Raw genomic sequence first — 22,249 nt, forward strand, 5'->3', positions numbered from 1 at the left:
GAGAAATGTTCTTTTGACTTTTTTCCCCAGACATTAAAAAATGTGAAACCACTAAACTCACAGGCAACACAAAATAGGAAGCAGAAAAACTTTTGCTTTAGGAAGGCAAATGTTTACCAAACTCTGGTTTTAGGTACAGTGTCTCAAAACCACTTTGGGCTAATGAGTGGACTTAGTATTTGAAAGGGTTTTTGAGAAACTGGCATTTGTGATTGTATTTTGGTGATGAAACTGATGATGGAGCTATAAACTTGTAGTTCTTAGTATACTTTCTGAATTGCATATTGTGTGCTACAGTTTGAGTATACTTGGACTGTGTTCTTCAAAGATTCTGGTGCTAGAAACTTGGTTCCCAGTGTGTGGATGTCTAGAAATAGTGGAACCTTTAAGAGGAATCTAACAGATGATGATGAGGTCATTGGCTTGCCACCTCTGGGTGGCAAGTGCTGGTTTTACAAAGTGGATTACTTCTGCCAAGAGTGGGTTGTTGGGAAAAGAGTCTACCCCATGCTCCAGCTACTTCTGCAAGTGACAGTTTTCTTCTCCATTGTCTCTGGTATGCTGCAAGGTAGCTGAGGGGAGGGGAGAGGTTGGAGCCCTTGATGCCAGCACTGTGCTCCAACCATAAGAATAATTAGCCAAGTGACTGGGAGCATGGCCTAGTGGTAGAGGGCTTGCCTGACATGCATGAGCCCTGGTTTCGATTCCTCAGCACCACATACACAGAAAAAGCCAGAAGTGGTTCTGTGGCTCAAGTCGTAGAACATTAGCCTTGAGAAAGCCCAAGGATAGTGCTCAGTCCACAGGATATAGGACTTGAGTCACAGAGTCTAAGGTATTTTGTGTGTTTTTTGATGCCAGTAGTGGGGCTTGAATTTAGGGCCTGAGTGCTGTCCCTTAGCCATTACACTGAAAGCTGGCATCTGCCCCTTGGGCCGGCCTCCACTTCTGTTTTTTTGTTCTCTCTCTCTCTCTCTCTCTCTCTCTCTCTCTCTCTCTCTCTCTCTCTCTCTCTCTCCCTGTGTCTGTCTGTCTGTCTGTCTCTCTTGCTGGTTAATTGGAGATGAGTCTTACATAATTTTTTGCCTGGGCTGGCTATGAACCACGATCCCTATATCTCAGTCTCCAGAAGAACTAGGATTACAGATGTGAGCCACTGGTGCTCAGCCACAGAGTATAAGTTTGAATTGAAGATTAAATTACTGGCTCTTCACATTATGGCATTTCTCATCCCATAGATACAGGAAACTCTAGAACAGCAGTTTCCTGAGTTTAGGGGAAGGAAGTTATTAAGCCTATATACTACATAATATAAACACTTATTATATGTGATTTGTAGGTACATTTATAGGTACACATTGGATATATAGTCATATAATTGATATTTGTATGTTAAAACTTGAATTTCTCAAGTCCTAAACTAGCTTGTATGAATAAAAGTCCATTATTAGCCACAGCTTAACTTTTACTAGCTCATTCTTCTGAACCTCCAACTTCTCATCAGAGCTTCTTTCCTCAGAAACAGGCCTTAATACTATGTTATCTCTCATTTCCTTTGCTGTCCCTTGGGTATCTCATATTGTTACAGTATCTCACTTTGTTACCTGATATATCGGATATATTTGTATCTGGTTATTTGAAATTGGATAGGGAAGGGGGGAAAACAAGATGAGGGGTGGGGGTGGGGGGGAGGGAAATGGGGACCAAGACATGTGAAAGGGTATCAATGTATAGGAATTAATGCACCATCTATCTGGCAAATATCATGTAACCCTTCTATTAATTACAATAAAAATATATGAAAAAAAAAGAAACAGGCCTTAAGTGTTTTAGTACCCTGGGCCACTTGAGTCCTCTGGCTGCTGCTTCTACTACTTTTTATATTCCTGGGGGAGATCATTTTCTAGTCAGTAGTTATGATTTCTTCTACATGGGCTATGTGCTGCTTGAGTTTCATAATTGTTCAGAAGGCCCTGGGCCCTGTTGGGTTCAAAGTTCTAGTATGATGTGTGGTAGAGTCATTTGAGGATGAGGAAAGAGTTGAGCAGTGTGTTCTGTTCTACTTTTTGCGTTCTATCAAAGGATCTGCTGGTAAACATCAATGTTTCCATAATTGTGTTTTATATCACCTGATCTTCACTTCTCACCTTTGGGTGCAGGGAAATCTCCTGGGTCCAAAAATGTACACTGAGAATGCTATATTTCTTAAATGACTAAAATTTTGTTTTGGAATAAATGTCATGATTCCTAGTGGCTTCTGACTTCAGAACAAGCCTTCTCCCAGTGAGCTATCTGTCATTCTAATGGTGGAATTTGATGGTAGAGTTTGATAGTGTTAGGCTCTTGGCATACATGATGAATCTAGATCTTTCTGGATGTCACAGTGGATATAGTTTGTATCCTTTCTTAGGAGATCTTTATTCTTGCTTGTTCAATCACTCTCTAGTATTTTCCCATCAATTCAGCTGTACCTTTGCATTTCCCATCTTTAAAAATTGTCCTTAAAATCATGTCCCTCAGCATTAGCCACTTCTATATAGAATAACTCTGTATCTCTTCACACCAAACCTCCCCATTGTATCATCCTCTTTCTTGCCTTCATTAATAGCTTTTGGGATCATATGCAACCATATGAAAGACTAACTTTGATATGATGAACCATGAATGAATTTTTTGGTCTTTGCCATTTTATCTTCAATCTAACACAAGGTTTATCAAAGATTCAAGGCTCAATAAATGTCTTCTGAAAGCAGGGTTAAATAAATGAATGAAGCAAACCTATATCTAGTTGGCTGACTTAACAGCAGATTGTTAGATCTGAAGCTTCCTTCTGCTTCAACTGGGACAATTGGTGTGTACGAGAGCTGTGTACATAGCTAGCGGTAGAGTGCTTGCCTAGTGTGCACGAAGCCCTGGGTTTGATTCCTCAGTACCACATACACAGAGAAAGCTGGAAATGGTGCTGTGGCTCAAGTGGCAGAGCACTAGCCTTGAGCAAAAAGTGTCCAAGGAAGTGTCCAGGCCCTGAGTTCAATCCCCAGGATGGTAAAAAAAAAAATCCAGTGAAATAATTTGTCAAACAGAAGCTTGATATGTGCTTCCTAGGTAGCAAATGTAAATATTTATTTTCCAACAAAATGGATTCTTGGTAGAGACAGGATAAAATGATTTGGAAAATATCCTTGGAAAAAAACTTGAGAAAATAGGTTTATATATGCCTGTTTGCGACTCAACCTTTCAAATTACTTTTTAAGGAGGCAGAACATCTTTAAAAAAAGGAAAGAAGACCCAGAGATCTTGCTCAAAGCAGACATAGCTTACCTTGGATTTATTCTGGAAATTTTCTCAGCACTAAACTTCAGACATTTGGGTGAGATTCACATTTATTTATTTATTTATACTGTAATTCTATCCTACATCCATGTGTAACCAAGGTAGACATGAGAGGAGAAATGCAACTTCTAGCCAGATACTGGTAGCTCACACCTATAATCTAAGGGCTCTGAGACCTGGATAATCAAGGTTCCAACCCAGCTCAGGCAGAAAAGTCTATGAGACAATTAACCAGCAAAATCCTCAGCCTGAAAGCATAACTCAAGTGGTAGATCACTACAAAAAATGCTGAACAGAAGAAATAGCAAAGAAAAAACAAGAAAGGAAAGACGAAAAAGAAGGGTGAGAGGGCAGGAGGAAGGGAGAAAAGGAAGGAAAAAAGGAAGGAAGGAAGGAAGGAAGGAAGGAAAGAAGGAAGGAAGAAAGGAAAGAAGGAAGAAAGGAAAGAAGGAAGGAAGGAAGGAACGGCAATTCAACAAACTAAAAATTTCCCTATAAGGCACATATAAAGAAAAGCCACAATCTGTTGACATGATCCCTAGTCAAGAAAATTCTAGCAGGAAATATCCTTAAGTTGTTATTGTGTGTTTACACAGACCTGTTCAACTTTCAGATAAAGTCTAAGATAATGAATCATAGATTAATTCTAGTTTTAATTCAACTTTATAATTGCTTTCATTTATCTCTGTACATATAAAAGAAATAAATTCATAACTAAAATATCATTATATTTTGTTCAAACCTTTGAAGTGCTGAAATTTAAGAAAAATATACAATGTTTTTGTAGATAAATCAGAAAACATTCATTTCAGTCAATCATTTTTAAGTCCAGATGAAGTACAGACATAATAATTAGCCAGAAAAAATGCATACAGAAAGACTATGGAAAATTGTTCATAAAGGAGGCATTGTAGATCTCTACATTAGCTTGCTCTCTATTTCTTAACCAACTCCCTGACCTTATCATGCCATGTAAACTGTTTATTTATTGCATTTTCAGGGTTTTTATTTGGAGACCACCCTAACAACAGGGCATTCTCAAACTTAAACAAATTGGGACAGGTCTGAACATGAATCTCATTGAACACTCCCATTTGCAGGCCATGGATGAATTTTCCCTTTCTGAGAACTTATTTGGTAAGTTGTCAAGCTAATTGAATATCAACAAGAACAAACTACCATTTGGAAATATTTGAGTTAAAAGCCTAGAAAAGGAGTCCAATGGATAGTCAAGAAAATGCTTTTGTTCCTTTTAAGTATTCAGTTAATGTCAGTTCCTCTGTAAGATCGGACCTTGTATTCATTGACCTGAATGGTCTTTCTTTTTTATAGATGAGGACTGAATGATGAAGGCTTTGTGACTTGTACAAGGTCAGAAAGAAGCTAGATAATTAACAGGGAAGAGAGAAGTTGATCATGCTCTAAGGCTAAGTCTAGTATTATTATTATAGCAGGTACTAAAGTATGAAATCACAGTTTATATGGTTTAATATTATACTGATTAAAGGCTGAAGTTACTTTGCTTACAGCTCTGCAGTAGAGTCCCTCTCTGGCATTCCTTCAGTGCTGTAGAATCTATGGCATCATGGTAGGGTTAGTCATTTCAGTTAGAATAAGGACAAATTGTACTAAGTTGTTTTTAGTAGATTTATAACTAGATGATACCATAAAATAATATATTGCTCTACTTTATGCATTTATAAATGTCATCTCACTCAGAGTTCAGTTAAGAAGCATTAGCAGAGACTCAAAAGGGGCAGTATTTGGGGGTGGGGCAGGAGGGTTACCTGATGCTCTTAAAAGGATTTCTTCTTTTTTATAATTACATTAACCTTGTTGGTAGCTAGGATGCTAAGAGCTGGCATTCTGCACTCACAGATGGATGGATCAGGATAGAGTAAACACCTGAAATTCTACAAAGTTCAATGTGTAAAAAGTATCGTCTTCTCATAGTTTCAGATATGACACAAAATACAATGTATACTGTTTTCTACTAGTCAATATCATCTTGGTAGGTAATGGTGTAACAGGCCATTTCCAAGGAGAGGTCTTAATTTGCGATAACCTATTCATACGTCTCCCTGTTGCTAGATAACATAAGAGCATTTAAAGTCAGTGATTATTAGTATGTTTTATTCATCTTTGTAGTATTATAACAATCCAGTAATAATTAATAGAAAGATTCCAGAGGGGGAAAGAAAAATAAAGAAAAAATGAGACGTGAATCAATAACACTCAGAGAAACTGAAGACAGCAGTTATCATTTATGAAATCTTAATCCTTACTTAGACTTATTCTAGCTTATTTATTCCAGTGGACTTTTCCTCATCCTATGAATGGATGCAGTCAGGGGGCCAATGGGAACTCTGCTTCTATATATGGCCACTTGGCCATTAGCCAATAGTTCTGTTCTTCTTGGCTCCCTTTTATCACTCCTTCAAAAAAAAATCAATGTATAGATATCTACATAATTTTTGGTCTACCAATTGGAACTCACAGAATTATTAGGACTATCTGTCAATGTCATTGCAATATTTATGATGATTTCCCAGACTAATAATCTCATTTTGAATGTGCTGAATTATTCATGGTTGCACAGCTAAGTAATGGAAAAGCAGTGTTAGGGCTTTCTAGTGCTGCAAATAAAACTGTGAAGACAGGACACTTCCAAGTTCATTTCTTGTGCTATTCTTTCCTTAGTGTAGGAATTCCAGGAACCCATGTAGCTTTAGTATTTGAGTTGACAAAAATTCTATACATGTCCTGTGAGGAAGCAGTGACTCAGGGAACATGATGTCTTCATGAGTAATAAATCCTCACGTTAAGACATTATGAAAGTGACCTTTACTGAGCACAAAGACTGACAAGCACACATTCATGGGTATTAGAAACATGAATGCCTTTTTCAAATGTAACTTTTAGCTTCTTCTGATGATAGCCATACATATTCCACTCTGCTTCAGCTTATAAAGAAGTCTCTATACCCATAGAAATGATGGCTCCAGAAGCAGAGCCCGAGAAAAGACTCTGTATAGATAGCAGATGTGAGAGATGATGGGGCAAACACATGCAAGAGACAGGCGATGGACTGGGAAGAAGGAAACCAACACAGATCAGACTTATCCAGATCAGACATCTCAATAGGAGCAAGGTGAACTGGATGCCATTAGGTGTGGCATAGAGAAGTCCCAGATGAGGAATAGAGGTCTGAAGTATTTAGTAACTGGTTCCTGGCTCCCATTGGTTGAGGGCATTCCCCAGGGGGCACCCACATCCCTGCACTTCTGTAACCGTCCTTACACTCAAGCCAAACCTTTCCATCTGATACTGAAAACACTGGGTAGAAAGCCAAAAATACAGGCTATGCTTTTGAGATTACAAGCTGTCAATCTGAGGGGAGTTTGGGTTCACATTGAATGAACCGTGACAGCTACAACTCAAGGCACAGATGAGATAAGAGATGTGACACCCCCACTAGAAAAAGGAGGAAAAAGAAAACCTTGGACAAAACAAGAGTTATGGCAGAGACTTTAATCACTTCCCTGAGGTCCTTAATTTCTTCTGCACTGGCAAATCCAGATAGAAATGGTGGTAACTAAATCTATAGAGAGAAGTACAAATGGAAGGACAAGCTAGCCTGACAGATATAGCTAGGTTCACTTACCTTCTGGAGATCCTGAAAGCCAGAAAACTTGATCAGAGATTAAATCAGTGTCTTACAAAAAGCTTCTCTGATGAACGGAGGCAAGATTATATGGAATTAATGCCCAATGAAAAGCAAAATTCCCATATTTTGACATAGTGAATAAGGGAGGAGGTGGGATATTAATCAAAACCTATACTTCCTTTTAGTCAACATGATTTAAAAACTAAAAAAAAAATCACTTGACTTTCAAGACTGAATAGACAATGGATTGTGATAATAGGACAGCATAAGCCAGAGGAAGTAAGAAGTAAAGTTTTATGCTCCTATGTCCAGTGTTCCCAGAGTAGGTCAATTTGGTTACCACCTGATGATAGGGAAGCTCACCAAATACGAGTGGGGAAATGAAATTAAATGGATAGAAGCTGGATTTCAGTTTTGTCCTCTGTGAATTAGAGATGATGACATTTCACAGCTGACTAGAAGGAAAGATTAGGCTGTGTGGGAAAGTGCTCTGTTGATTGTATGATAGTAGAAAGCATACGATTTATTTGTAATTTGAAAGGCACTTGCTACATTTTAAATTGTCAAAATGATAAACACTCCTCCACTCATTAAAAGAAGGAAGTCCTGTTTATCTTTGCTTTGTTGAGTGCAAAGACTTTTTCAAGGAGCCCACACAAGAATCAACAATATGTAAATAAACTTCTGGGTGACCTAAGGAAGGAAGCACATGTTCTATGTCATCTTGGCATTATAGTATCGGTAATATTTTTGAAATTATATGCATTAATTGTCTATAATAATATGTAACATTTGTGTTTCACTAGGTGGTTTGTTTTGCTTTTTTTTTTTTTGAGGCAGTATCTTACTATGTAGCCCAGGTTGGCTTCAAACTTTTGATTCTCTTTCTTCAACCTCCCAAGAGCTGGGATTGCAGGTGTGTACCATTATACTATTTCCATTATTGTTTCTAATAGTTTCTCCAACGCCTCACTCTAAATGAGGTCCTGTAAAAGACATGAGGTAAATTCCATATAATTTTATTCACTTATATTCCATTTCCCTGAAACATTTTTCCTTATTTTCTATGTCATACAGCTATTTATACACATTGTTTCTGTTCATATTTGTTTTTGTTAGAAGGCATTACTCTTAAATTAAAAGAACCTTCCAGATGTCACAGAACCATCCAGATGTTCTGACATACAATTAAATGTCTTGAGATGAAGTTTTGTAGAGTATTTCTGACATTTGATTTCAAGTATTTTTCCATCTCATTATGTTCAACTCAAGTGAGTGCAGTTCTGACTTACTGGGTGAATTAAAGCTGAAAGTTGCCAAAGGATGAAGAACTATCACTGGCGCAAACAAAATGGAGCTCTATTTTAGCGTACTTGAAATGTTTTGTTACTGCTGCTTCTTATCCAAATGCTAAGAAGACTCAGCTTTCTGTTAATCCCCTGTGGGTGACTTTGTATATTTGTTCTCTCAAAGAATCTCTTATCTGATCTTTTGCTAGTGGAGTAAGGAAATGGAGAAGGAAAGGCACATTGAGTCTTTTCTTATTATAAAAATAGATGTCTGCTCCTTTTAGCTAGGACATGCATAGTTCAGTAAGTATGTGTAGCGAGACAGAGAGTTCCAGACACGTTGGCCAGTTGATGGGTGATTCCACTGCTTGGTAGGACTTAGCTCTCAGCCTAGCAGGCTACAAAAAAAATTCTCAGGGTCACCAAGTTGAAGAAGGATGACTATGAAATCAGATTGCAAATTTATAAATTTACTGTAATAAGAAATATTGAGCTAATATACATTTCTTCAGTTTTTTTGTTTTTGTGTGTTATGGGGCTTGAACTTGGCCTGGGCACTGTCCCTGAGTTCTTCAGCTCAAGGCTACCGCCCTACTCTTGAGCCAAGCCCCACATTCCATTTTCTTGAGGTTAATTGGAAATAAGATCCTCAGGTTCTTTTGTGCCCAGGCTGGCTTTGAACCTTGATCCTCAGATCTAAGCCTCCTGAGTAGCTAGGATTACAGGCATGAGCCACCACACCCAGCATTTCAGTGTTGTTGTTTTTTTAATCACCATGCTAAGTTCACCTTTATTTTTAGGAGACATCCCAGTTGTTTAGTAGACTTCCTAGTTGCGTGTGTGTGTGTGTGTGTGTGTGTGTGTGTGTGTGTGTGTGTGTGTGTGTTGGTCCTGAGGCTTGACCTCAGGGCCTGTGTGTTGTCCCTGTGCTTCTTTTGTTCAGGGCTAGAGCTCTACCACTTGAGCCACAGTTCCACTTCTGGATTTTTCTGAGTAGTTTATTGGAGTCTCACAGATTTTCCAGCCAGGCTAGCTTTGAACCATGATCCTCATATCTCAGCCTCTTGATTATCTAGGATTACAAGTGAGCTACAGTTGTCTGGCTTCCTGATAACTCTGCTGTCTATTGGCTGTGGTCATGGGTGACTTCTTCAACCTTATGTAAGCTACTTGCTTCAATTCATAAAGTTTTCAAAAGAATTCCACACAGTTTGGAAGTACCCGTATTCCACTTGCCACTAATATCAACTGATTCTTATTAGGTATCTGCCATTACTATTGTCCTTTCCTGGTGAGTTAATGTAGACCCAAAAAGTACAACCAGGACATGGAATCAGATTTGAATATCTAAGGCCATTGGCTAAGAAAACACTCCTGTTCACCTTGTCAGTGTAGAAAGTGGGTGCAATGACATCATGTCAAAGGCCCATTATCCATTTGTCTTCTCAAGATAGTACTCAGAAAATCATTACCAACATCTGCTCTATGACTTCCTTTTCCCATGCCTTTATAGCTGACAGCCAACTCACTACCATGCATCTATTAGTCATATTATTCCCAAGTACCATCTGCACTAATGCTGTTCAGAACTCTGGATGAGATGGAGATTATTCTAGATCTACTTTGTCTGATTGAGTAACCACTGCATGCATGTGATAATCAACCACTTAAAATTGTTACTGGTAAAATTGAGGAGCTGGCTGTCAATTGACTTAAGTTTAGGTAGCCATCCACAGCCAATAGTTATCAATTCACAGAGCATAGTTTTTCAGGAAAAAAAATGAGTAGAAGGAAAACAGTAGGAGGATTTTAAGGATCCAGACAATTTTCTGTTGAGAACATTCTGTGAGTTTTACTCAGAAACAAGTGTTTTCTGACTCTGCTAAGTCATCTGGCTCATCCTCCATCCTGTCCATTCCTGCTCATTTCTTATCTAGTGTAGATGTTTCTGAGGACAATGGATAGAGAGGTATGTTGACCAGTGAGAATTTGAGTAGAGAACTCTTGACGTAGGAATGTGGAGGTTGTTTGTCTTGTTTCATATCTCTGAAGTAGCTCTTCAACCTGATTCTCTCAGAGCAGGCACACCTCTGAGACAAGGAGAATGAAGTCAAAACTACACTGAGAACAGTTTTGCAAATGATGACGTTTGACTGAATATTCAAAGCCAAAACACAGCCATAGGCGAACACTCTTTTCCTCTTTCTTGACAATTGGAACATATATGCCCTATTTTTTTTTTTTGCCATTCCTGGGCTTGGGCTCAGGGCCTGAGCACTGTCCTTGGACTTTCTCAAGGCTTAGCACTCTACCACTTGAGCCTCAGCACCACTTCCAGCTATTTTCTATAAATGTGGTACAGAGGAATTGAAACCAGGTCTTCGTGTATGCTAGGCAAGCACTCTACCACTAGGCCAAACTCCCGGCCCCAAATATGCCCTACTTTTTGTTCTGAGTGGGAATTTGTGTATCACCCCTGTGATTTGGGTCACTACACATGAATTACTTAATCTCACTGAGATGCGCTTCCCTCCCCCCCACTAGTAACATAAGGCTGAAGATAGTGGGGGAATCATAAATAATGCCTTCCTGAAAAGCTAAGCGTGAGCACCCTATGAGATAATGCTATGAATCCACTTTGTACACTTGTAAAGGCTGATGAGATGGGTTAGCAATTACTACAGGCATATGTCACCTTTGCCTCTTAAAATGGCTTTCATGTTTACGGTCTCATTTTATCTTTGTAACAGGCCTGTGAGGGAAGTAGAGCCAGGATTATTATCTAGGCTTTACCATCTGTTAATGTAGACAAATGAGGCCCACAGGAGCTAAGGGGCTTGCCTAAGGTTCCATGGTGTTTCTTGCTGCATTTGGCTTGAGCTCAATGCTGACACTACTGAGTCTTCTCCAAAAGACTTCTCTTCCCAAAGAAGCTGACGGACTTAAACTTGATGTCTGGAAATTAAACTCCATGATAAGAATTGGAATTATTTTATATTCAGTAAGCAAAGGCAAGCTGCAACATGAATCCAAAACTGAACAATCATGACATCTCTGTAATGAGAATGATAGCCACTGATTATGCTGAGCATTTTATTTATTTATTTTATTTGGGGAGGGGGAGGTTGAACACAGGGCCTGGACACTGTCCTTGAGCTTTCTCAAGGCTAGCACACTACCATTTGAGTCACAGCACCACTTCTGGCTTTTTCTGTATATGTGGTACTAAGGAATTGAATCCAGGGTTCCGATCATGTTAGGCAAGCACTCTAACACTAGGCCACACTCCTGGTCCCTAAGCATTTTAATAATATTACTTTATTTAACTCATGTAAAACTAAGAGTTTGTGTAATTATTAGTCCCATTTTGACACATGAGGAGAGCAAGGCAGAGTATGGTTCAGGAATTTATTTCATGGCCCATAGAGCTAATTAATATTGAGAAAGACTTGCATATATTAGCTTATTAGGACTGTTGTAACAAAGAACCAGAATGTGGTAGTTAAAACAACAAAAAATGTTTTCTTGGCACAGTTCTGTAGACAAGAAATCTAAAATCAAGGTTTGGGATGGACTGGTTCCTTCTGAGGGTGGTAAGGGAAGAATCTGTTCAAGACTTTTCCTGCTTGGTTTGTCAATGGCTGTCTTCTGTTTCTTTACCACAGACACTAATTCTTCTTTTAATTAAATTACCTTTATGTATAAAGGTACTCTATATGGACTTCACTTCCAAACCAGCTCCTATTGTCAAGGTTCTGGAGGTGTAGCATCAATGTATGAACCTGACTGTAGATAGGATATGATTTGGTGCCCAACACTGGATACAAATCCATTTGGCCCAGACAGAAAGTCTCCAGATTTCACATTGTTAAAAACACTTTTTTTGAATGCTTTCCAACATTGCAGAATCTTCTCATTCTCTTGTCCCTTCTGATAGGGATAAATATCAAATACAGCATTATGACCTCCAAATCCAATTCTGGAGACACTGCACAGAAAGTCATCCCCACAAAGTTCTGAAGCTGGAAAAATGCTCTCCAAAATACTGTTTATCTAAGTCACTGGTTTCCAGCTTACTAGGCAATCTGGCATTGAGGACTTTTCTCATAAACATTTACAAATATTCTGCTCTGTAATGAAGTTAATCAGTAAACCACACAACCTCTGGCCCCTCTCACTTCTTACCTAGTCTCATTTTTAGTTGCTGTGAATAAGCTAAGAATGGTAATGCAGTTTCAGGGCTTAGAAAATCCAGTTGAAATTAGTCCTCACCACAGCCACACACCAGCAGGATTTGTCACAGAAATGATGAGCATGAAGCCTGCTAAAGGTAGGACATGATTCACAGGTGCTCTGATTCAAACTTCCTCAACTGGACGCTGGAAGGATGGGGTTCTTTTGTTTGGGATTCTAGCCACAGAGTTCTATTCAAGGTGGCTGTTAGACCCAAAAGACTGGGTCAGGAGGTTGGGATGGGGATAATTTTTTATAGTCTTCTAAACAGGAGTATGTTAATTGGGATTAATTGTATTTCCCCTAAAAGTTGTCATTAGTTATTAGGTCAAATCAACATAATCTTCTCAAGTCAAATGTTAATATTACTAAAGTCAATGGATACTCGAAAAAGTGTATACTATATTCTAAGAATGGTGAGCCTCAGGTCTAGGTGGGTAGGTAATCTATTTAGAGGTTTGTGACCAGCATTAAAATCTAAAGTAGAACAAAATGAGTAGACAGATATATATATATATATATATATGCTCCTCAGAAGAGAGGAAATTTTGTGGACATTTTATTCAGTTACATGTGTATAAATGGGACTGTGTAATAGAAGCTGTATTAGAAGATGTACTTGATACTGTGGGATTTTGTAAAAAAAATATAGTAACTATAAAGTAAGAAACATGAATTTGATGGACAAGATTCACAGCAAGTTTCTTCCCACAGTTTTTGGTAAATCAGATAAAGATTTTATAAAAAATATAGTAACTATAAAGTAAGAAACATGAATTTGATGGACAAGATTCACAGCAAGTTTCTTCCCACAGTTTTTGGTAAATCAGATAAAGAGCTGAGCTTTACTTTGAATATAAATCTCTATCAAAGTGCAAGTTTTAATTAAAAGAGAATATATCCTAAATATAAAAAATATTAGCAGCTTCCTTGTTCTTTATTGCATCCATCAGAAAAATCTAAGAATGAAGTTGCTACCAGAAAAGCTAAAGCTAAAAGGAGAATGGCATGCAAAGAGCAGAACTATAAGTTGCTGAAAAATTCCATTTATACTAAATGATAAAAGTCTGAAATTTTTTGATATTTTTCTTAAAACAGAGAGTCATCTTTTGAACATTTCTACCAAAAAAAGAAATTCTAATCACCTTGATAAGAGTTGTCATTATTAATATGTTCATAATTTTGTTCATATTTTTGTCCAACTGCAATATTTTTAGTGACTGACACTATATTCAGAAATGGAAATTAAAAGATGGGAAAGCAAATTTCCCATTCCCTCCAAATTTATCATATATTCTTAAATATTTGCTATGTGTTGGGCATTTTGTCAGGTGCCAGAAATGATTTTTTAAAGGGAACATAATCTAATATTTTCCCCAAAACAGTTCATAGACATTAACACAATAACAAAAATGTAACTCAGGCACCATGCAGTTTACATTCTGTGTCTTTGTTCAGCTTTATTACAACCTCTGACATGAGTGCTTGCATTATTCTAGTTTTATAGAGGAAGAAATCAAAGTTTAAAGAAGTTCAGTGCCTTGCCCAAGTTCAGACATTTAACAAGTTGCGGGTGAATTGAGTACAAATTCATCTACTTGATCATGCACTTTCAACTAGTTTTAATACAAGTTCAAGTTTAGCAGCATGGAAGATAAGTCTGTAAACATTGTACGTGCTTCTGATAAGCATTGTACTGGAGGTGTGTACAGAGGGTAGGAGAGAGGACATCAGCTGACAAGGCAGAGGCACCCACATCACAAAGGAAGGCCTAGTGCCAGGCACAGCAAACAACTTCACAAATGAGGTTGTAATCATCATCCAGGAAACCAGAAACTAAGAAAGGTAGAAAAGCAATGTTTCCATTTACTCATTAAACATTTGCTGTGCTTGGCAGCATTAAACCAAGAATTTAAACCTGGAAGTAAGCAGGACTCTTCTCTCAGGAGCATCAGAAACTTCAGATGACTGGAAAGTGCCCTTGTTATCATGTGAACATGATTCTCCCACTTGGTTCCACAATGATTCTGGCCACTTAGAGCTATCCTGACTGTCTAATTGGACATCATTACTATGCATGGCTACTTAATTTAAAATTTTAAGTGCTTATAATTACATAAAATTTGCTGTACTATTCCTTAGTTAGAATTAGAAGTAGTGTTGAATGCTTCCATCAAGTCACTGGCTGCCATATTGGTAGGGGTAGAACCGTTTCAATCATCTGAGAAACTTCCTTTAGATTGTTCATTTCAGAGTACCCATTGGATGCCAGATACCTTCCATCTACAAGAATTTTCTTTTTTCTTTTTTTCCTAGGGATTGACAGACTTCCCTAGACTTTATCCATGTGTTCCCATACAACATCCATAAACTGTAGTTGATATATTTATATATTGTAATGGGGATTGGCCCCAGGGCTTTGTATATGCCAGGCAAGCAGCCTATCACTTCAACTACCTCCCTATTCTAGCTTCCCCAAACTGTCATGGAGAATTTTCTGTGGTAAAGATATCCAAATTCATATAATCTAAAGTTGAACTACTTCAATCTCTCCATGTTTCCAACAATACAACTGCATATCTGTTTACTTATTTACTTTTACCCTAGCTATTGGCATTGCCTGAACATACAAACGAGAGAATGGCTGGAGCTTTTCTATTTTGTTCACAATAGAACTTTAGAGCTTAAAACAAAGTGTGGCAAATAGTAAGTGTTCAGGAAATAGTAAGTGTAAGGAAAGAAACGTCCTACTACATCATCAAAAACTACATGTTAATAATTTCTAATTAGCTATAATTAAAACCAGGGTTTCCCTAGGTTCTCCGTAGCTATATTTTGTACTCAGCTCCATTTTATGGAAGAAATTGGAACAAATAGAGTGTGGGCAGTTTTTAAGATCTCATAACCAGTTAACTGCGCAAGTTGTCAACCATTTTAGAATGTATGGCTACACTGCTCTTTGTTACATGATGCCTGTACCTCTCTAGTCTGCAGTGTTGGTGAGCACACAAGAAGTTGATGGGCTTTGAAAACAGAAATGTTATTTAATGTGTGCACATACATATATATATATATATATATATATATATATATATATATATATATGTATACTCCTAGGCTTGAACTCAGGGCCTGAGCACAGTCCTTGGGCTTTCTCAAGGCTAGTGCTCTACCACTTGAGCCACAGCACCACTTCTGGCTTTTTCTATGTATGTGGTACTGAAGAATCAAACCCAGGTTGTCTCTTTATAGATATGCAAAAGAAAACCCAGGGAAGGTAGGTAGGTAATGACTTTAAACACACCATGACTAGTTAAACCCATGACTCCCACACCCTGGAAACCAAGAAGGCTTCTCAAGAGGAGCAATGTTGACAGAGAAATACGTGGGTAGTGAGGGGTTAGTGTCAAACCTCTGGAAGTTGATAGCTGTGTTGAGGAAGGTTCCCAGCTTAGAAAACAGCATATGGGAAAAACGGCCCGAGTCTGTAGGAAACAGAGACATTGAATACAAAGGCGAGGATCATATTGCAGGGCTTTGGAAGCCTACTTGTAGATTAGGGGTAAGCAGAGGCATTGAAGGGAGTGACAAATTCAAGTTAGAGAGCAGAGGAAGAAAAGAGCTTTATTATGTTTTGAAGCATCTCACATCTGATATTATCCTAGAGTGTAATAATGACTTAGTGCCTGGGGCTTTGAGGTCAGACTTTCCCAAAGTTTAAATCTTAGCTGCTTAATCAGGTTGCTTAGTTACTTAGGCAGGTTAAAGTTGCTTCACTTTTACCAATGAGTGCCACAGGGTATTCATTTATAAGTGGGAGATAATGGCATTGCCTGTAACATGGGATATTTTAGGGGGGAATAAATGAGAATATACAAATGTTTAGGATTAGGAAGAATATATAATTATTTCTGCCAGTAATAGTGAGAAGAATATTAATCATCTGAATACTTCAAACTATACACTATGAATATAGCATATAGGTTCCAAACCCCTAATCATCAGTTCTAAGGTCCAGAGGCATTGGAAACTGTTTTTTTTAAGTTTGGGAAAAGTTTTTTTGGTGGCCTAATCTGAACTGAAACTATTAGTGTCAATCATTTACTTGACCTTGTGTGAACACTATTTCACTGTAGAAAATGCATTTGTTCTTGATCCCCAGACAGTGCTGGGGGTGTTATATAAATATCACGGAACTATGCTCTAAAAAGTTCAGAAAACTTTGAATCCTGAAATATAACTGGGGGTCAGGTATAGTGATGTATACATCTAATCCCAGTTACAAGAGAAGCATTAAGGAGTAGCATAATGATTTGAGGCTCATTCTGACTAAAAAATAATACGTCTTCTCCAAAAATACTAAAGTCCAAAGGAACTGAGGACATGATTCGAGAGGTACAGGGCCTGTCTCATAAGTGAGAGACCCAGAGTTCAAAACTCTAATACGGTCCAAAACAAAAATAAAAGCAAAACAGAACAACCCTCCTCTTCCCAAACTCCTCCCCCCTCAATCTGGTTCCAGTGATTTCAGGGGAAGAATGGTAAATCTTTTACTATTTCATTCAATCATCAATATCCTCCTTTGTTTTCCTCCCAAGTGTGCTATTATGAAAACTATGCATCATCAGAAATTCAGGAAATGTTCTCCAAGTCTTATTGTTCAGAAGAGATAAAACTGAAATTTTGTTTCAGAGGTGTCAACAGTGCTTTTGATAATTTTCATACACTATCCTGTCTCTCTTCTATTACGTAATTTAATTTGCATTTTGCATAATTTACATATTCTAATTTCCCATATGCCTTACCTATGAAACATTTTCATAATCTGATAGTTTTTATTATCTAGAGGTTTACATATAAACAACTTCTTTCACAATAGTGCTAGTAATTAATAATCTTTTTAGGGTCAGCTACTATTTATTTAGTACTTGTCATATGGTGAATTTAGCAAAGTAATTGATGTACATTTATCATTTAATCTGACATCAACACAATTTACATTTTTCAAATAAGATCATATGGTATAAACTTTTCCATGTCACTATATTGTGAAAATCTTTACTTGAAATTTTTTTTAAATTTGAGGATTAAAAATGATTAAGATGGTTCTACGAAGATGGTTAAAATGATAACTTTAATTTTAATTCAATTATTAGCAAAGTGAAACATACTTGGTGTGACTATAAATCACTTCTATTTTTATTTCTAAAGTGTGTTCATGTCCTTTTTCCATTTCAATAGGTTCTCAATACATATCACTATAAGTCTGTGTTTTATCCTCCAAAGTGGCAGATACTTTTCAGAGCTTATAAACTGTCATTTAAACACCTCTCTACACATATATTTTAAAGTTAATTTTATACTAGAATATACTCTTATAATATATGTATACATGTACACACTTTATGGTTTATATAGTTTAGATATATTTTAAGTCTTAGTGTTCATACTCCTAACCATTGTGCTAGACTGCCACTCTAATTTCTAGAATGATGACGTTCATCTGAGTTTTGTTGTCACTTCTGTCCAGGTGTGCTAACAGAACAAGTGGCAGGTCCCCTGGGACAGAATCTGGATGTGGAACCATACTCACAGTACAGCAATGTTCCATTTCCCCAAGTTCAACCACAGATTTCCTCATCATCCTATTACCCGAACCTGGGTTTCTACCCCCAGCAACCAGAAGAGTGGTACTCTCCTGGAATATATGAACTCAGGCGCATGCCCACTGAGACCCTGTACCAGGGAGAGACTGAAGTGGCAGAGATGCCTGTAACAAAGAAATCCAGGCTGGGGACAGCGACAGGAAGGATCAAAGGGGATGAGCTGTGTGTTGTTTGTGGAGACAGAGCATCTGGATACCATTACAACGCTCTGACCTGTGAGGGCTGCAAAGGTAAGTGACTCTTGATAGATAGTTTTCTCTTTGTTAAATGTCTCATACATTCATTGTTGAGAATTCCTTGAACTGGCTTTCTCTTTTCCAAATAACTTCATATTTTTCTCCTTGTATGCTCCTCTCTCTTCCTACATTCTTTATCAGATTGAAGTGTATGTAAAATAGGTAAAATTTAACCCAGAAATTATGAAAGGGATTTTAAACCTATGTGATTATTCTCCTAGTATGGATACAGACAATATATTGGTAAAAATCAGAGGAAAATGTTGTGTGGGCCAATGAGTTTATTTGTTGTTTTTTGAGGGGAGACTGCACATCAAAACAATGAAGGCCATATATGAGAAACATCATAATGTATGTGGAAAAGCTATAAGAGGTTCTTCTAAGGTCTGGAAAATAACAAATTCACACTCATTGTTCTTCCTCAATATAGGACTAGAGGAATTAGTAAGAACAGTAACAACAAAAAATCTACTCAAAATGTATCCAAGGCCTTAATGAAAGAGATTTGAAGATATTACACAACTAGCAGAAAATATAGATGGAACACTTCAAGGCATTGGTACAAGCAATTATTTTGAGCTTGGGATTCTAAAAGTGCAGACACGAAACACAGACAAGCGAGTTCAAATTAAAGACTGACGAATGAGGGGCTGGGAGTTTGGCCTAGTGGTAGAGTGCTTGCCTAGCACGCATGAAGACCCGGGTTCGATTCCTCTGTCCCACATACATAGAAAAAAGCCGGAAGTGGTGCTGAGGCTCAAGTGGTAGAGCTCTAGCCTTGAGAAAGTCCAAAGACAGTGCTCAGGCCCTGAGCTCAAGCCCAGGACTAGCAAAAAAAAAAAAAAAACAAAAAAACAAAGACTGACGAATGAGTTTACAGCAAAAGAAAAAGTCAACAAAGTGAAAAGACACTCCATATCATGGGAAAGATAGTTCTTAACTGTATTACTGCCCTTCAAAGATTAATGTCTGTTTTTAAATTCTTTTACAAACGTGCTGGTGGCACATACCTATAATCCTGGCTACTTAGGAGGCAGAGATTGGGGAGGTTGTATTTATAGGCCAACTTAGGCACAAAAATATTCATAAATTTCCACTGCAACTGAAAAATCTGAGTGTGATGGCACTGTTGCATTCCCAGCTGTGGTGGGAAGTATCACTGGAGGGAGGATCACAGTACAGGCTAACAGTCCCAAAGTTGTGGCAACCAGAAAGTGTTTACAAACATTGCTAAATCTCACCATGGGAACAGATATCACCCTAGCAGAGAAATACTGAGATAGAAAGTGCTCTTGTGATACAGGATTTCTCAGACCTGAGCTATAGGTAGCGATTTCTTAAGGAAAGCTATTTCTTGAGTACTTCTAGCATAGACTCACATTATTTCTATCAGATTCCTTCTGATATATTATCCAATGAAAGACTTTTATGTGCCAAAAAAACCCAAATTTGCAAAACTAAGCATAAACAAAACAAGAAAATAAGTAACTGTGTTAGTTGTGTGGGTTTTTTTGTTCAAATTGTTACTAAGACACATTAACATTTGAGTTTGAGAGTCCTAGAGTACATGCCATATAAGGCTTCAATTCTCATCAGCTTTTCTTTTCTTTTTAATGTGTCAGTTGTGGGCTTGAACTCAGGGCCTAGATGCTGTTCCTGAGGTTTTTTTTCTCTACCACTTTTGCCACAGCTCTACTTCTGGATTTTTTTTTAGGGGGGGTGGTGGTAATTCTTTGGAGTCTCCGGTGCTTTCCTGCCTGGGCTGGCTTCAAACTATGATCCTTAGATCTCAGGCTCCTGAGTAAAAAGTATAACTGTGAGCCACTGGCTCCATGGCTCTACTACTTGCCTACTAATTATTCAAACAATTAGTTTATCCCAACCTTGACTCATCCATCCAGAACTTCCTTTGGCAATCTTCATGCTAGGTATATAGCATGCATATTAAGTCCATCCTTGCCATTTTACCATAGCTCTTAATAACATACTCATATTTCTTGCTACTAATCATACCCTAGGCCCAAATAAAAAACAAGGGCAATTATACTATTAGTGTAAGATGGTCATAGAGAAGAACCATAGAATACAATCAGCTTCAAATTGAAGGACCATTGTTATTCCAAACAGTGAAGAGGGTGGAGTTCTTTGGAAGCCACCACAAGGATATGCCACTTAAGGTACCATCTAGGGACCAGGATGCTGTCTTCATTGCAAGGAATAGTTCCCATGTCCTGGCTGTCATTACCTTCACCTGGGAATCAGGATGTTGCCATGGCAAAATCCTGTGATCTTTCTTATCAGTAGAAAAAACAGAAGCAACAGAAGCAAAATCACCTTCTTCCCAGCTGTCTTAAGTTAATAATTGTTCTTGGATCACTCCTGCTTTGCAGTGTCTTCCTAAAGCATCTCTATGAAAGAACTTAAATCATATCCATAGTTAGGAAACTGAGTTATAAGGACTATAGAATAAATAAAAGAGCAGAAAGTGAATTCAACAGACCAGATCAACACTGATGGAAAGTTGAAGAGTGATGTCATGGTGGCCAGAGAAGAATCAGGAGATAGGAGGCATGCTGGGGGCAGAGGGGCTTATGTTATGGGTAATGGGTGGGGGCCAGCGTCCCAGATAGCTGGAAGGTTAAAAGAGTTTCTGGCACAGGTCTGGATCTGGGAACCTATTGTTTGAGCAAGTCCCCTGCCCCATCTTTAAATTAAGATTCTGGGCTGGAAAATGTTGAGAAGGTCCCCTGGAGAGAGGCTAGTCAGTGAGACAAGCCATGGGTGCAATATTGAGTTATGAGAAGAAAACAGATTCCCATCATCCTTCAGGTTAGCTACAAGGAAGTTTGGGAAAGCTTCCATTTTCCTTCCTGTATTCTGTAGACTCACCACAGACTAGAAGGACAATGCAGTGGATACAAAGCTAGCGAGTATTTATTCTATGTAATTCCTACCTCCTGCCAGCTCCAAGCCAACAAAATGGGGATATTATCTATTTCCTAAGGTCTTTGTGAGGATTAAATCAGATTGTTATATGTGAAATTCCTGCCAACTTTCTTGCTTTCAGATTTTAAGGCAGGTAGGTCTGACAGACCCATGCAAAAAAATAAAATAGAACAAAAGCATGAAGATTTTTTTTTTATAACTTGGAAACAAACCAAAGTTCATGGCTAAATTTCCTGATTTCATTGGCTTCCATCTCTAGTTCTTCTAGAAAGATTTTAATTTCTCTGGATGTTTTGTCACAGACATTTATGGCATCAGTGACATTGCTGATTCAATATTTTTAAAGTAATAACTGCAGCACACAAGCACAATATAGAGAGACAATGGCTGCCACTTGCTTGGACCGAGATTAAAATCAAGAGCTTTCTTTCTCTGTGTTATCAGTGCAGCTTATGGAAATGAGGTAATGCATGAATGAATTTTGGTTCAACCTCAAACACTAACCAACAAAATCCATCCACATCTGAGTGGAAATTACAAATGGTCACATTTCCTCATCCATCAGCATCCGCCACATCTGTCTCAAATGCCACAAGTCTGTCTACAAATGTCAGAGAAAGAATGCTAGAATTCTCAGAAGGCATTGTGTGCGTGAATGGACCACCCTGTTCTCCTGAATCTATTTTTTGTAAAAAAAAAAATCTGTGAAGCAGCATTAGATATTGCTCTGAAATACTGGTAGAAAAACTTCCACAGTTATAAAAACTATTCTGGTAGGGAATAGACATAGAATGTCTCCAGTAGATCCTTTGGTCGTAGACAATTGTGAAAGCTGAAGAGTCCTGCTTCTCCTATACTTACTAAGATCCTATTTGATCT

General features: G+C 38.0%; 1 protein-coding gene across 4 annotated transcripts in view; it reads left to right on the forward strand.

Moving 5' to 3' along the window:
* The window catches only part of Nr1h4 (nuclear receptor subfamily 1 group H member 4), a 61,272-nt gene that overhangs the window by 9,108 nt on the left and 29,915 nt on the right, over nucleotides 1-22,249 (forward strand). For 2 of the 4 annotated variants that reach the window (XM_090328486.1, XM_090328488.1), the window contains exons 2-4: nucleotides 3,255-3,370; nucleotides 4,334-4,470; nucleotides 18,053-18,418. In XM_090328486.1, coding sequence (XP_090184612.1) covers nucleotides 4,404-4,470; nucleotides 18,053-18,418 — 433 coding nt within the window. In that variant the 5' untranslated portion in view covers nucleotides 3,255-3,370; nucleotides 4,334-4,403. Of the gene's footprint in view, nucleotides 1-3,254; nucleotides 3,371-4,333; nucleotides 4,471-12,488; nucleotides 12,620-18,052; nucleotides 18,419-22,249 lie in introns of those variants that run through there. The other 2 variants (XM_090328484.1, XM_090328485.1) reach the window with 2 other exon arrangements.

This window comes from Megascapheus bottae, chromosome 2 (genome assembly GCF_031878675.1).
Source record: "Megascapheus bottae isolate mThoBot1 chromosome 2, mThoBot2.hap1, whole genome shotgun sequence".
Classification (NCBI taxonomy): domain Eukaryota; kingdom Metazoa; phylum Chordata; class Mammalia; order Rodentia; family Geomyidae; genus Megascapheus; species Megascapheus bottae.